The 13471-nt window shown below is 47.0% G+C and overlaps 2 protein-coding genes across 2 annotated transcripts; both read left to right on the top strand.

The window, feature by feature from the left end:
- Positions 1 to 3775: 3775 nt before the first annotated feature.
- On the top strand, positions 3776 to 7277 carry LOC101758995 (probable uridine nucleosidase 2). The gene is made up of 9 exons (XM_004956150.3): positions 3776 to 4097; positions 5089 to 5204; positions 5293 to 5352; positions 5797 to 5979; positions 6076 to 6180; positions 6275 to 6371; positions 6466 to 6573; positions 6664 to 6799; positions 6914 to 7277. The coding sequence occupies exons 1-9, from the start codon at positions 4010 to 4012 to the stop codon at positions 7020 to 7022; spliced, it is 1002 nt and encodes a 333-aa protein (XP_004956207.1). The 5' UTR covers positions 3776 to 4009; the 3' UTR covers positions 7023 to 7277.
- Positions 7278 to 8917: 1640 nt separating this feature from the next.
- On the top strand, positions 8918 to 13398 carry LOC101758586 (GDSL esterase/lipase At5g03600). The gene is made up of 4 exons (XM_004956149.4): positions 8918 to 9807; positions 9922 to 10188; positions 12369 to 12649; positions 12722 to 13398. Exons 1-4 carry the CDS (start codon positions 9741 to 9743, stop codon positions 13259 to 13261), a joined length of 1155 nt encoding a protein of 384 aa, XP_004956206.1. The 5' UTR covers positions 8918 to 9740; the 3' UTR covers positions 13262 to 13398.
- The last annotated feature ends 73 nt before the right edge of the window (positions 13399 to 13471 follow it).

The following is a 13471-nucleotide window of genomic DNA, read 5'->3' as shown; positions in this document are numbered from 1 at the left end:
TATATACTAATTTGCGAGACGAATATATTAAATCTAATTAATCCATCATTAGCAAATGGTTACTGTAGCACCATATTGTCAAATCATGAACTAATTAGGTTTAATAAATTCGTCTCGCGAATTAGACTTCACCTGTGCAATTAGTTTATAATTAGACTATATTTGATACTTCTAATTAGTATCTAAACATCCGATAGGATAGGTAAAGTGTCCTAACCGCTAGGGATGGGACGGGAGGAGATGGGCTCACATACCTGTATCCCTCTAATGTACGTGCCTTCTTGGGTACATGATGAGTTTGCTCCGGACTGCCGGTGGCAAGGAATATGTTTTACTTCGCCGTGTGACCGTGCCGTTTGGATCGCGTCGACTCCTCAATCTTACCCAAAAGATTCGTGCTTTCCGCAGGGTAGTTGGAGGCCAAGTGACTACTGTACCACATGCCCGTATGCGTACGTTTCGTCGTCGCTGTGTTGTCCTCGTCTACTTAAAAAACGTGCCGACAGTGTAAACAAACCAAGGAGGGAAGAAAGAAAACGAGAAAGAATGCATGGGCTGCTTCCCTAGCGCTCCCTCCTAAAGCAAAGGCCCAGTAGTCCTTACTGGGCCCATTATGTGCGGGCTCTTTCATCTACACCTACAAAACTCTCGCATACTATCTGCAAATTAGTTTCAGCGACCTTTTCTTTTTTTGAGACGGATCCTGCGGACATAGGTTGTACAATTCTTCTTTGAGATGATATTTTCTGCAATGGTTCTTGATAACCTAACATAGATCAGGTACAAGATTAGGTAGTCTTTTTGTCAAGAAACAAAAGCACATGAACACATTTCACCGCCGACCATTTACATACATCTTTACCACCACCATTTGGCTCCCATTCATTTACTAACCTTGTACATGATTCATTCTCCGGTCCCAAGTTACACTCCCTCTGCTCCCTCCATTTCAAAATATAGGTTGACTTAGCTTTTCTATATACATAGATTTGGCTACATATCTAGACATAAAGGAAAATATTAGGTGGAAATCATCTCTTCGGTAGAATCGTGAAAATCCCTATAAAAACCATACTTACAAGTATCCATAAAATTTGAAACAATGTACATCTATAATCCATTCATAAATGTACTTTTTTTGCAAAAGTTGAGATGCAAACTCGTTTTGTAAAAGTTCATATGAAAATTACAAAATTCAAGTGCATGTGCACTAAAATATGAATGTCCAGAATTTTGTCTTCTAGTGCACATGTACTCGGAATTTGTAATTTTTGTAAGAATTTTTCTACATTGAGTTTGCATCTCAAAATTTGCAACAACGTAAATCTGTGCATACACAATAGATATGCATCATTTCAATTTTTTTGGAAACTCCTAAGTATGGTTTTCAAAAAGGTTTTCAGGTTTTCACATTTCCACCGAGAAGGTGGTCTGCACCAAATATTTTCCCCTTGATATAATCTTATATACAAGTGCATAGTAAAATTTATATATTAAAAAATCAAAACGACCTACATTTTGGAAGGGGGGAGTATTAAAAAACCAAAACGACCTAAGTATGGTTTCAAAAAGGTTTTCACGTTTCCACTGAGGAGGTGGTTTGCATCGAACATTTTCCCCTATACATAATTCTATATACAGGTGCATAGTAAAATTTATGTATCTAGAAAAACCAAAACGACGGAAGGAGGGAGTATTTTAAAACTCTAAAGATGATCTTGTTTTGTTAGGACAAGCTATTAATCAATACTTCATTCATTCCAAAATAACGCAATACTAGTTTTGCTCAATCCCTACTCGGCCTATTATTATGTGTGGATTCTTTCCTCTACACGTACGAGATTCTCGCACCCCTGTTATTATGTGAAAATTAGTTTCAACAATTTTGAGCTGTGGGCAATGATTACAATTTTCCTTTTTAATATGATATTTATATTGATTCCTATTTTTTTGCCTCAATATTAATATAATTTAGATATAAATTATGCTCTTTTGTCAAAAAAATTTGAGAGAAAAAATACATGAAGACAAAACGTGAATATAAATACCATATTGTATAATGGGGTTTCATAGGGGCCATGTTTCATCCAAACAATTTACACACAACTTTGCCACAACCATTTGCTTGCATGCATTTATTTACTAGCAGTATATATGGTTTCTATTCTCCGGTCCCAAGTTGTACTCCCTCCATTTAAAAGGGCAATCTTATTTTCTAGGACAAATTTTCAACCAATAGGATATCATGAAATATATATTAATGGTATTTATTTAGCATCATACATATTTGTGTTTTATATAAACTTGGTCAATCTTAATACCTTTTTGGATAAACTTGGTCTTAATATGGTTTGGCTTAGGATAAAATTAGAATTACATTATTTTTTAGATGAAGAGAATAATTACTCTATTAATATATAATTTTAGATTTGCATTTAAAAATATTCTCCAAAGTATACTTTTGATTAAGGACTTATTCTGATGAAACGAAACATGCCATATAAATAAAAACGGAGGGAGTATACCATGTAAGTTGCACAAAAATATTTGTACATGGTATAATTGTATAAACATGCTTGTTGCATTACTGCTTACACGAGAGACAAAAAGTGCTCAGTAACTTAGACGCTCGCTCAGTCTCACTCTCCCCCTCTTCGAAATGAGAGATTTACACTTTTGGCACTCCATGGCCTATATGTTATCGACTCATATGGTCCCATGTGTCGTTATGTACATACATAATCATAGCGGCAACAAAGAAAGTGTCAAATGTACCAACATATGATGATGATGATGTCATGATGACGATGATGATAAGATAATTTCATCCCCTCTCGCTTTTTGATGTGACTATGCGCTGATCATTTATTATAACTACCAGATCCGAAAGAACATCTTGCGATCGACCAATCGAAAAAGCTGATGACAACGAGCACGTTCCCATGTGGCAACTTGCCGTTTTGAAAGTTCGCCGTGATTACCGCTTTCCACCAACCAAACATACTATATGCTAATGCCATTCTCTAAAATGTGTTTAGATGGTAATACTCGAATCATGTAGGAAAGTAGCAACCGACACATACTTTTTTTTTAAACACGATACATGTATATTTACGTACACTTACCTCTATGGATACACACATAAATCAGATTGTATATTTACGTACACTTACCTCTATGAATACACACATAAATCAGATTGACAACAAACGTATTGTCTACCACTAAAAGCATAACGCCACGTCGGTTAAATTCTGAAATAAATTTAGGAAACTGCGAGCAGAAACGTTATTAGCTGACGTTCGGTTCGCCGTTACACAGTTTAAGATCCGTAAGTATAGCACGTGGGCAACGTGTCTCCGGTAATTTCGTACAAAATTATCTATATCAGGTTTAGCATAGCACGACGGTTCCTGCATCCCAACTGCGCAGAGGAAGGCACGAAACCACAGCACACGAGGTACGCGCGAGGCTGACTCGGATATTATTCCATCCATGATGACATCGTCCCCGCCCGCATGGCGAACCGAAATGATGCCGGGAGAGACAGAGAAAGAAAGAAAGCGTGATCGGCCCCGCGCCCGGAGGCGCCGGTAGGCCCCGTGCACGTGACGGGCGATGGAGACCCGGCCCCGATCCCCGCCGTCGGACTCCCGATCGGATGGCTGGCCGCCGCCGCCACCGCCGCTGCGGCGATGCCCACATGAGCCTGCCCCTGCCGTGCACGGCCAACCGGTCGCCATCAAGAAGATGCCGCCACCGCCACCAACCAACTCATCCGTGTGCGATCTGTTCATCGAGGGTGTCCTCCTCCTCTGCTTTGCTCCTGCTTACTTGTCGAGACTGCAACCGCCTCTCCCTCCCCTACCCTCCCCTCCTCGCCATCGGTCACCGTCTCCGCCACCTCCCCGCCTGCCTATAATAAGAAGAAGGGGCGGAGACGACAACTAGCACCGAGGAGGAAGAAAGCGATCGAAGGAGGGGAGAGAGCGGTCGATCGGAGTACGAGATGGAGGCCAGCAACGGGCAGATCCACCACCACGACGAGCAGCCGAGGGCGGAGCAGAAGATCATCATCGACACGGATCCAGGCATCGGTGCGTACTACCCTCTCCTCTCCTCTCCTCCCTACCTCACGATTTGCAGGGGAGGCCCAATGCTCGCCTCCCTGACTCGCTTGGCTCTCAACTGAACTTAATCTCCCTCTGTTCATGTCGGTTCCAACCTTTTTTTCTTCATATTTCACCCCTATTTTACCTGCTGCAAACTAGTGAAGTCGCAGTCGCGTTACTGTTGGCTTTGGCCCTACGCGCACAACAAGCACGATCAGCAACAAAAGCAACGCTTTGGATCGGAGGGAACGAAACCTTTCTGCTAAATTAAGTTCCCAAACAAATGCTATGGGTCCGGTTTTGATCCATGGGGATTCTCACCTGTGCTTCCACTGTAACCTGCGAATTAAACACCTGATGCGTTGCAAAAGTTGCTCACCTTTATCTTCCAGCTAAATCATCGGAGTACTACTAGTACAGTATAGTTAGCACTGACACCTACCAGCACAAAATGCAAAGTATATGCTGCACTTCTCGACAGGGGATCCATCCGGGTCAATGTATATTCCCTCACAGTCCTGAACTGGGCGTATTCCCTGTAATTACAGTCTTCTTTTCTGATCTAAGGATCCCACTGCAAATTTTCGTTACTTGACAATAGTTTGGGAGGATCCCCCACTGCAAGAAAGGAGGCACTTTTTGACATCGTATCTGTCCAAATCCCAAGGATACTTCCCCTTTTCCTTTTTATATATCTATATAGTGAGGTTAAACATGTCACTCTTTCTTCAAGAGGTACTCAAGTATGACAACGAGTGCAGCCATTGGGCCATTCCTTGAATCCTGGACACTAACCATGATCATTCGTCTTAGATTCACATGCTCACCTTTATTCTTTTATAATGTGGATAATTTACAATGAGATAGGGTGGGTACTGCTGAAAATTGCAGGCTTACAGTTAATGTTTGCTTGCTTATTAATGTGTCCATGCTGTGGAATTGCTTGCTTATTAATGTGTCCATGCTGTGATTCCAGATGACAGCGTGGCGATTATGATGGCGTTCCAGTCGCCGGGCGTTCAAGTCCTAGGGCTCACCACCATTTTTGGCAACTGCACAACGGAGCACGCGACACGCAACGCCTTGATCCTGGCAAGTAGTAGCAGATACTCATGGAAAATGCTCCTTTTCCACTTTGTTTCTTCTTACTAATTCCACTTTGTCTAAAACTGACTGACAGTGCGAGAAGGCAGGCCATCCTGAAGTTCCAGTAGCAGAAGGAAGCCATGAGCCTCTAAAGGTACTGGTCATACTACCTGTACTGCAATTTGCTTGCGCGTTTCCTAGGAACAGTTGTGATCAGAGGGTATTGGTAGTTCTAATGTTTTTTTATTTGTACTCCTGGTTCAAAGCCATCATGGAAAAATCAATGAAACTGTACCATGCATTTAAAATATGTAAAGTCTTCTTCAGTGAGTTTACAGTTCAATGTTTCCATCTTCAATGAGAAAGTGATAGTTTAACTGGAACCAAAGTCAAAGCCTGAAAATTTCGTATATCGCACAAATCTGTAGCACCTGCTTGTATGTATCATTTGAGTACTTGACGTCAAAATCCATGGAAAGTGACCTTTATACATCATCTGCTGGAGTTGAATAGTTAATTCAGTTGTGTGGCAAGGACCGTTTACATCTCTTATATATATATAATATAAGAACTGTTCACATTTTTGTATTGTGAATAGGGAGGAAAACCAAAAGTTGCCGCCTTTGTTCACGGATCTGATGGCCTTGGGAACATAGAGCTTCCTGATCCCACTATCAAGAAAGTTGAGCAAAGCGCTGCAGAGTTCTTGGTTGATAAGGTCTCGCAGTTTCCTGGAGAGGTCTCTGTACTTGCCTTGGGTCCTCTGACGAACTTAGCATTGGTATGTTCTTTGTCTGACGTTGTAGAAATTTCAAGCTCATGTTACATGACTGATTGCTGATGGTGGTGATTAATATTGAACTACAATGTTTTTCAGGCCATCAAGAAGGATCCCTCCTTTGTGAAAAATGTTAGAAAGATTGTTGTGCTGGGTGGAGCCTTCTTTTCAGCTGGAAATGCCACCCCTTCTGCTGAAGCAAATGTAATGCCTAACGAGAATCCTTATTGTGCTAGGAGAAAGTGCCTGAAATGTGATTTTTTGGAGCCTAACGAAAGTTTTCATTTGCCGTTTACAGATCCACAGTGACCCGGAGGCAGCTGATATAGTTTTCACTTCTGGGGCAGACATCTACGTGGTCGGCCTCAACATCACAACCCAAGTCAGCTTCACAGGTCCTCCTGAATGAATCCTGAAGCAGTATAATCAGCCCCTCTAGGCCCAGTCACCATGTGAAGTAGAAATACTGAACCTGCTGATATTTTGCAGATAAGGACCTCTTGGAGCTGAGGAACTCGAAAGGGAAGCACGCGCAGTTCCTCTGCGACGTATGCAAGTTCTACCTGGACTGGCACATCGAGTCTTACGGCGCTCCTGGTACGCTGCAGCAGTATCTTTGTGTCATATATACCCTGCAGTCTTGAAATCCTGGATGGTTTGAGCTCATAGTTTCCGCGTTTGGCTCAGTGATTTTCCTCCATGACCCGGTGAGCTTTGCCGCGCTGGTTCGCCCGGACCTGTTCACGTTCAGGAAGGGCGTGGTGAGGGTGGAGACCCAGGGCATCTGCGCCGGGCATACCTCCATGGACATGTTGCTGAAGAAGTAAGGCGATTGATTCACAATTTTCCTTGCGTTGTTTGCATATGGTTTGGACGTTTGGTGATGGTCACTTCTGGTCACTTGATTCTGCAATCTGCATCTTGTCGATTGGTGCAGGTGGAACTCGGAGAACCCGTGGACTGGCTACTCGCCGATCTCGGTGGCGTGGACGGTGGACGTGCCCAAGATGGTCGCGTTCGTGAAGGAGCTCGTCACCGGAGAGTGACGAAACTAGCTGACATGAGTCGTCGTACCATGTCAGATCCGAGCATTCAATTCCGCATTGCGTTGTCGCTGCGCACAAAACTGAGATGCAGAAATATTTGACGTACTGCAAACGCTATTTCCAGAGTCATTGGTTCTGGTTCTGCAAACCAATTCTCTCATTCGTGCACCCTAATTGTATATGCTTTATGCCGTCAGATGACCGGGATCAGCTTCAGCAGGTGTATATGCTTGGCATGCATCCCATCACGCCAAAGATTCTGCCAACCCTGTTTATTTTACTACACACTAGCAGTAAGCAACTAATAAAAATCGTGTGATCGATCGAGGAGGATGCAGCGGCAGAGCCTGGAAGCTTGATTTCCTTGGCTTTTGCAGCGGGGGAGTATATTTGCCTGCCAATTTGGGCACGCCTGCCTGCCTGCTGCTGCACTGGTCAATCAGACATTCAGACCAACCACCACGCTGCTTAACTGTACTTTTTTCGCTTTTTCATTAAGAGGGTAGAAGAAAAAATACAAGAGCTAGCAGTGTCATCCGGAGGTGATGACAGCAGGCTGCTTAACTGTACTGCTACTGCTACTCTTGTTAAGCACTGGTCACATGCAATGCAATGGTCTAATTCAAGGTACAGTCTTGGGCAACGAAGACTGTAGACTAATTTGTGAACTGATGTTTCTTACGCGCAACTGCCGAATCTGACTGGGCCATTGCGTCCCATGTCATGAAGAGCTGTTACAAATAGCGGGCCACAGAGATCATTGTGTATTGCACTAGGCTGTATGAGCCGTGGCACAAGAAGCCTCACAGGTTCTCAACATGTATATGATCTGTGCTCTGACTGTTGATGCAGTGCACGACATGACTATCTATAAGCTGCGCCGCTGCCAGCAAAGGAGAGTACACCTAATTTAACTTATATTGGATGTTTGATACTAATTAGAAGTATTAAATATAGGCTAATTACAAAACTAGTTGCACATATGGAGGCTAATTCGCGAGACAAATCTATTAAGTCTAATTAGTCCATGATTTGATAATGTGGTGCTACAGTACCATTTGCTACTCGCGAATTAGCCTAGAGCTTCTGCAATTAGTTTTATAATTAGCTTATGTATTATTCTTCTAATTAGCATCCGAATATTCGACGTGACAAAGGCAAACTTTTAGCCTCCTGTACAAACAACCCCTTACTCTTTAGGCCGGCGTGGCTGTAGGTTGCTGCCGATGCTAGTAGCAGTGGCAGCATGCAGCTTTATTAGCTGCATGCATGTATCAGTACGACAATGACTGGGTTCGGCTGAGTGTATCTGCCCAGACTGCATTCGGGGGTGTTTGGGAAACCCCTGTTAAAGTTTAACACCTGTCACATCGGATGTTTGGATGCTAATTAGGAGTACTAAACATAAGCTAATTACAAAACTAATTGCACAGATGGAGTATAATTCGCGAGACGAATCTATTAATCCCATGTCTTGTACAATTGACAATGTGGTGCTACAGTAACCATTTGCTAATGATGGATTAATTAGGCTTAATAGATTCGTCTCGCGAATTAGCACAAGGTTCTGCAATTAGTTTTATAATTAGCTCATATTTAGTCCTCCTAATTAGCATCCGAACATCCGATGTGACACTGTTAAAGTTTAGCACCTCATATCCAAACAGCCCCTTCCTCCGAGCCAAGATTCTGCGACCGGACAGGAGTGACACCCAACCTTGTTTAATGTAAGATTCTGCAAATTCCTGAAAGCGATTGTAATAATCCTCCCCTGCGTTGAGAGAGAGAGAGAGAGAGAGGGAGGAATGGAAAAAAAGAAGATGAAAAGAAAGTCCAGTCCATACGTGCGGCTGAGGATCGCAGGAGGATGCGATGCTGCAACAAGCCAAACAAGCAAGCAGCAGAGCCTGCTGGGCTTGGACGCTGCTGCTTCTTCTCTTTGGTGTCTCCACGATCTCTCTCCCTCTCTCGACATGGATGTTGCTATGTTAGCATCTCTGTTCATACATCATACTCTTCACAGCCGGTCCATTTTCAGGCTTGAGTAGTTGGACGACGACATGTGCAGCTAGCGATGGATGCAGAAACGCAGCCAGCAGCCGCACGCGGAGTGGCGCGGCGTTAATGCGGCCTGCCTGCCCAGCCCAGGGGTTGGTGGCCGTTGCCCGTCGAGTCGAATCGGCCGGGTTTGGGGCGAGATGGATTAATTGCACGAGGATTGGGGAGGCAGCAAGCAAGGAACCATGAGCAGATGAGCTGGACGCGCGAGATCGATCGATCAATTACTAACGACCTTTGGGATGAACACCGAGCAGAGCACGGCTACGAGCGTGCGATTTGCGAATCCGAAATGGAGAAGCCGATCAATTGTTGCTATTCTCTTTTTCATCTGCTAGTGAATCCAAATGGCGTCAGTGCTAGTAGTATTGTTATCCCAGAGGCGAGGTGGCAACACCCGGCAAAAGGAAGGAGGTGTGTCTGCAACTCCAACTGCCCCTGCGGCCAAGTGAGGAGAGGACCAGACATGCCACGAGGCCAAGAGAAGAGATGGCGCAGCCCCCGCCGACGGCGTACGCCGATCGTCTCGTCTGCCTATATAAGTGAGAGCTCCTGGCCGACCAGCAGGCCGCCATCCCCTTCCATCTTCCATTAGCCCATCCCTTTACCAGCGAGCGGTCCAGCGCATCAGCGCCGCGAGAGGAAAGCCTCGTCCAGGGGATGGCTCCTCGTGGCCTCGCTCCGGCTCTGCCTGCCGTGCCGGCGCTCCTCCTCCTCCTCGTCTTCTGTAAGCCCAAGACAACCTCCTCCTGCGTTTGTTCCTCCTCCTCCTCCTTCCATCATATCATAACAGATTCGATTGCTGCTGCCTTACTCAGCCGTTTCAATGAATGAATGAAGAGTCTGGCCATGCTCGCGCCGGTGGCGCAGGCAGCGCGCAGGCACAGGAATGATGACGAGGCTCCTACCAGCGGCGGCGGCGGCGGCTGCAGCAGCAGCGGCACGCCGCCACCGGCGTGGGTGTTCGGCGACTCGTACGCGGACACTGGGAACCTGGGCGACCTCGGGCGGGAGCTGACGCACGCCTGGTACGACCCCTACGGCGACACCTTCCCCGGCCGCCCCACCGGCCGCTTCTCCGACGGCCGCGTCCTCACCGACTTCATAGGTACGGGAGCTCCGACGACTTTACCTGCTGCTTCCGTTCGTAAGCAAATACCAGAGCACATGCCGCTGGCTGGCCCAATGGCCCCGTACCCAGGGGCACAGCCAGAGCCTTCAGGCCAGCTCGAGGTCCGGAGCGGATCGATCACTAGTGTACCCTCGCATTGATGGCGCGCTTCCCCTTGTTGGTTGGGGTTCCAGGCTTCCAATCAATACCATGGCAGCCTCCTCTTCTTCCATGGCTCGCGGGCCTCTGCCGCTGGGCCTCGTACAGGAAGCCAGCCAGCCAGTGCAGTCGCTGCTGCAGCAGCCCTCTGCCTGCCTGCATCAGCACGAATGGCTTCGGCCATGTTTAGTTACTCCCAACTCCCAACTTTGACACTATGCAAAAAGAAGATTCCCCATCACATCAAACTTGCGGTACATGCATGGAGTACTAAATGTAGATGAAATTAAAAACTAATTGCACAGTTTTGTTGTACTTTGCGAGACGAATCTTTTGAGCCTAATTAGTCAATATTTGGACAATAATTCACAAATACAAACGAAACGCTACAGTGTGCTACAGTGCTGTAACAGTAATTTGGCACCTCCCAAATTCCCCAACTAAACAAGGCCTTCAATTCACTTGGTAGCAGCAGCCGCCCGCAGCCCACCCAATCCACTCCATCTCCATGCATGGTCTATGCTTTTATATATATCTATATCTATATACAAATGTTATTACTAGTATCTCCTTTGCGCATTTTCAAATGTTGTAGATAGATCATACCCCCTCCATCCGTCCCAAAAAGAATGCAACTCTCGCTTCTCCAGAAGTCAAATAGTTTTAAATTTAACCAAATTTATAAACACAAAGTACTCACATTCACGTTTCCAAATAGATTTAGTATGAAAATATATTACATGATTAATCTATTGATATTTATTTTGTACCATAAATGTTAGTACTATTTTGTATAAATTTGATCAAATTTAAAATTAGTTGACTTCTCGGGAAGCGAGTGTTGCATTCTTTTTAGGATGGAGAGAGTAGATAGATAGATATCCCGCACCGCATGCACCTGCACATACGTGGCACATACCAGAGAAACCATACGTTGCTTGCGTACCACTAGCCTCCATTTATTGGAATGACAAATAACACGAGGAATTGTACCCGTGTGTGTGCTACCTGCAACTGCGGCAAGCCGCCACTGAAGCAGCTGCATTGAGCCGCTGACGTGGCCGCCGCCTTCTATTCTCAGGCAGCACCCACCCATCCGGGCATCCGGCAGCCAGCCTCGCGCGCTTCATGGGCATGGCCGCCTCGCCCCGGCCCATGCATGCGCGCGTCAACTGTGTCATGTCAGGATCCATTTTGACCAGTTCGCGCTCTCCATGTGAGGGTGCACCGGAAGCAGTTGCCCGCTACCGCACGTCGCCACGCCTGTCGTCACGTGCTATCGAAACTAGGCACGCAGCTGCTCCCGGTACTGTCTCCCCTTAGTGATCAGCTGATGTAACTGGGCACGTACCGTGATCCAATCAAAAGCATGTAATTAAATAGGCAGCCAAGCTTAATAATCTGTGGTCTAAATTAAATTAATATTCTGTGGTCAGGATCGATGCGTCCGAAACATCTATCTCCATCAGTAAATATTTGCGTATCTAGCTTCCTCGCTACGTGGCCGTGCATCGCCATCAACTCATTAATATAAGTCGTGAAGAAAATAAATTAAAAAAAGAATAATGTAGAGACATGCATGCCACTCGATCCTGGGTACGCAAGATCGTGCCGCATGCCCACGTGGCTACATCTCACTGGTAGAATGCCGTAGACCATGCATGCATGCATGTGGCCCCCCCTTTTTGAGTAAGAGAGAGAGCTTGAAAAGGCAGTAATCTGAATCTGCTAATGGAATGCTTGACAGCGTCATTACCTCACTAGCTAGTGTTAAGCCCCTATAGCTATAGCACATGAAGTTGTCACGCGTGCGTGCATCCGAAATTATAGACTGGCAGTAGTACAAGGGGCAAGTAGAGATTCGATTCCCATGCCCCATGCTCCAACCTAACCTTAACCCCTTTCCTTTTCCAGCAGTACAGGCACACAGTAGTATACACTACTAGTGGCAAATCTTTTTTTTCCTGCAAATAATTAACTATGTGTCGGTATGCTCGTTGGACCCACGCGGCGCGCAGCTTCGGCCATGGGCGTGCCGACGCCGGTGGCGTACAAGCTGCGCAGGGGCGCCGCCCCGGGGCTCCTGGCGCGCGGCATGAACTTCGCCGTCGGCGGCGCCGGCGTGCTCGACACCGGCAACTTCCAGCGCAACATCAGCGCGCAGATCGACCTGTTCCAGGCGCAGCACCGCACTCCCTCCAACCGCAGCGGCGGCGGCTGCGACGCCGGCGGGGTAGCCGTCGTCGTCGTCTCCGGCAACGACTACTCCTACGCCGCCGACAAAGACAACAGCACCAGCGTGAGTTTTAAGATTTAACACATGTTTGAAGGCTCAACATCTAACACACTTTTGCGATGATGGCGCATGCAGGCGGCGATCGCGTACATCCCGACGGTGGTGCGGCAGCTCCGGGAGCAGCTGCGGCGGCTGCGCGACGAGGCCGGGATGCGCAGGGTGGTGGTCACCAACCTGCACCCGCTGGGGTGCACGCCGCTCTTCACCCGGGCGCTCAACTACACCGGCTGCGACCCGCTCGCCAACGCCGGCGCCGCGCAGCACAACGCCGCGCTCCAGTCCGTGCTCGCCGCGCTCGACCCGGCCAACCGCACCTTCCTCCTCCTCGACCTCAACGCGCCCTTCGCCGCCCTCGTCGGCGCGTCGCCGGCGGAGGCGGCGGCGGCGGCGGAGGGGAGGTTCGCGGAGCCGAGGCGGCCGTGCTGCGAGACCTTCGGCGGCGCCGGCGGCGGGTACTGCGGCCAGCAGGACGACGACGGCAAGAGGATGTACACGCTGTGCGACGACCCCGCCAAGCACTTCTACTGGGACGACGTGCACCCCACGCAGGCCGCGTGGGCCGCCGTCGCCGAGGCTTTCAGGCCCAAGATCCGCGAGTTCCTCTCCTCCACCTGACCGACCTTGCTCGGATTTCAACTACACATTATTTTTTCTTCTGTTGGGATAAAAACTGCTCGAAAGAATCGGCCAAAGCTAACAAGATGTTCATGCTCTGTCTACCAGATCATCAGTGAAATTCTACTGTTACTGTATCTCTAAAAATTTCAGAGCTAGTTTTGGAGATAAAAAAGGACACGAGTTAAGCTTTTTACCACGCACAAGCTG

The sequence above is a fragment of the Setaria italica genome, chromosome II (genome assembly GCF_000263155.2).
Source record: "Setaria italica strain Yugu1 chromosome II, Setaria_italica_v2.0, whole genome shotgun sequence".
Classification (NCBI taxonomy): domain Eukaryota; kingdom Viridiplantae; phylum Streptophyta; class Magnoliopsida; order Poales; family Poaceae; genus Setaria; species Setaria italica.
This window is presented reverse-complemented; position numbering and strand designations above follow the sequence as displayed.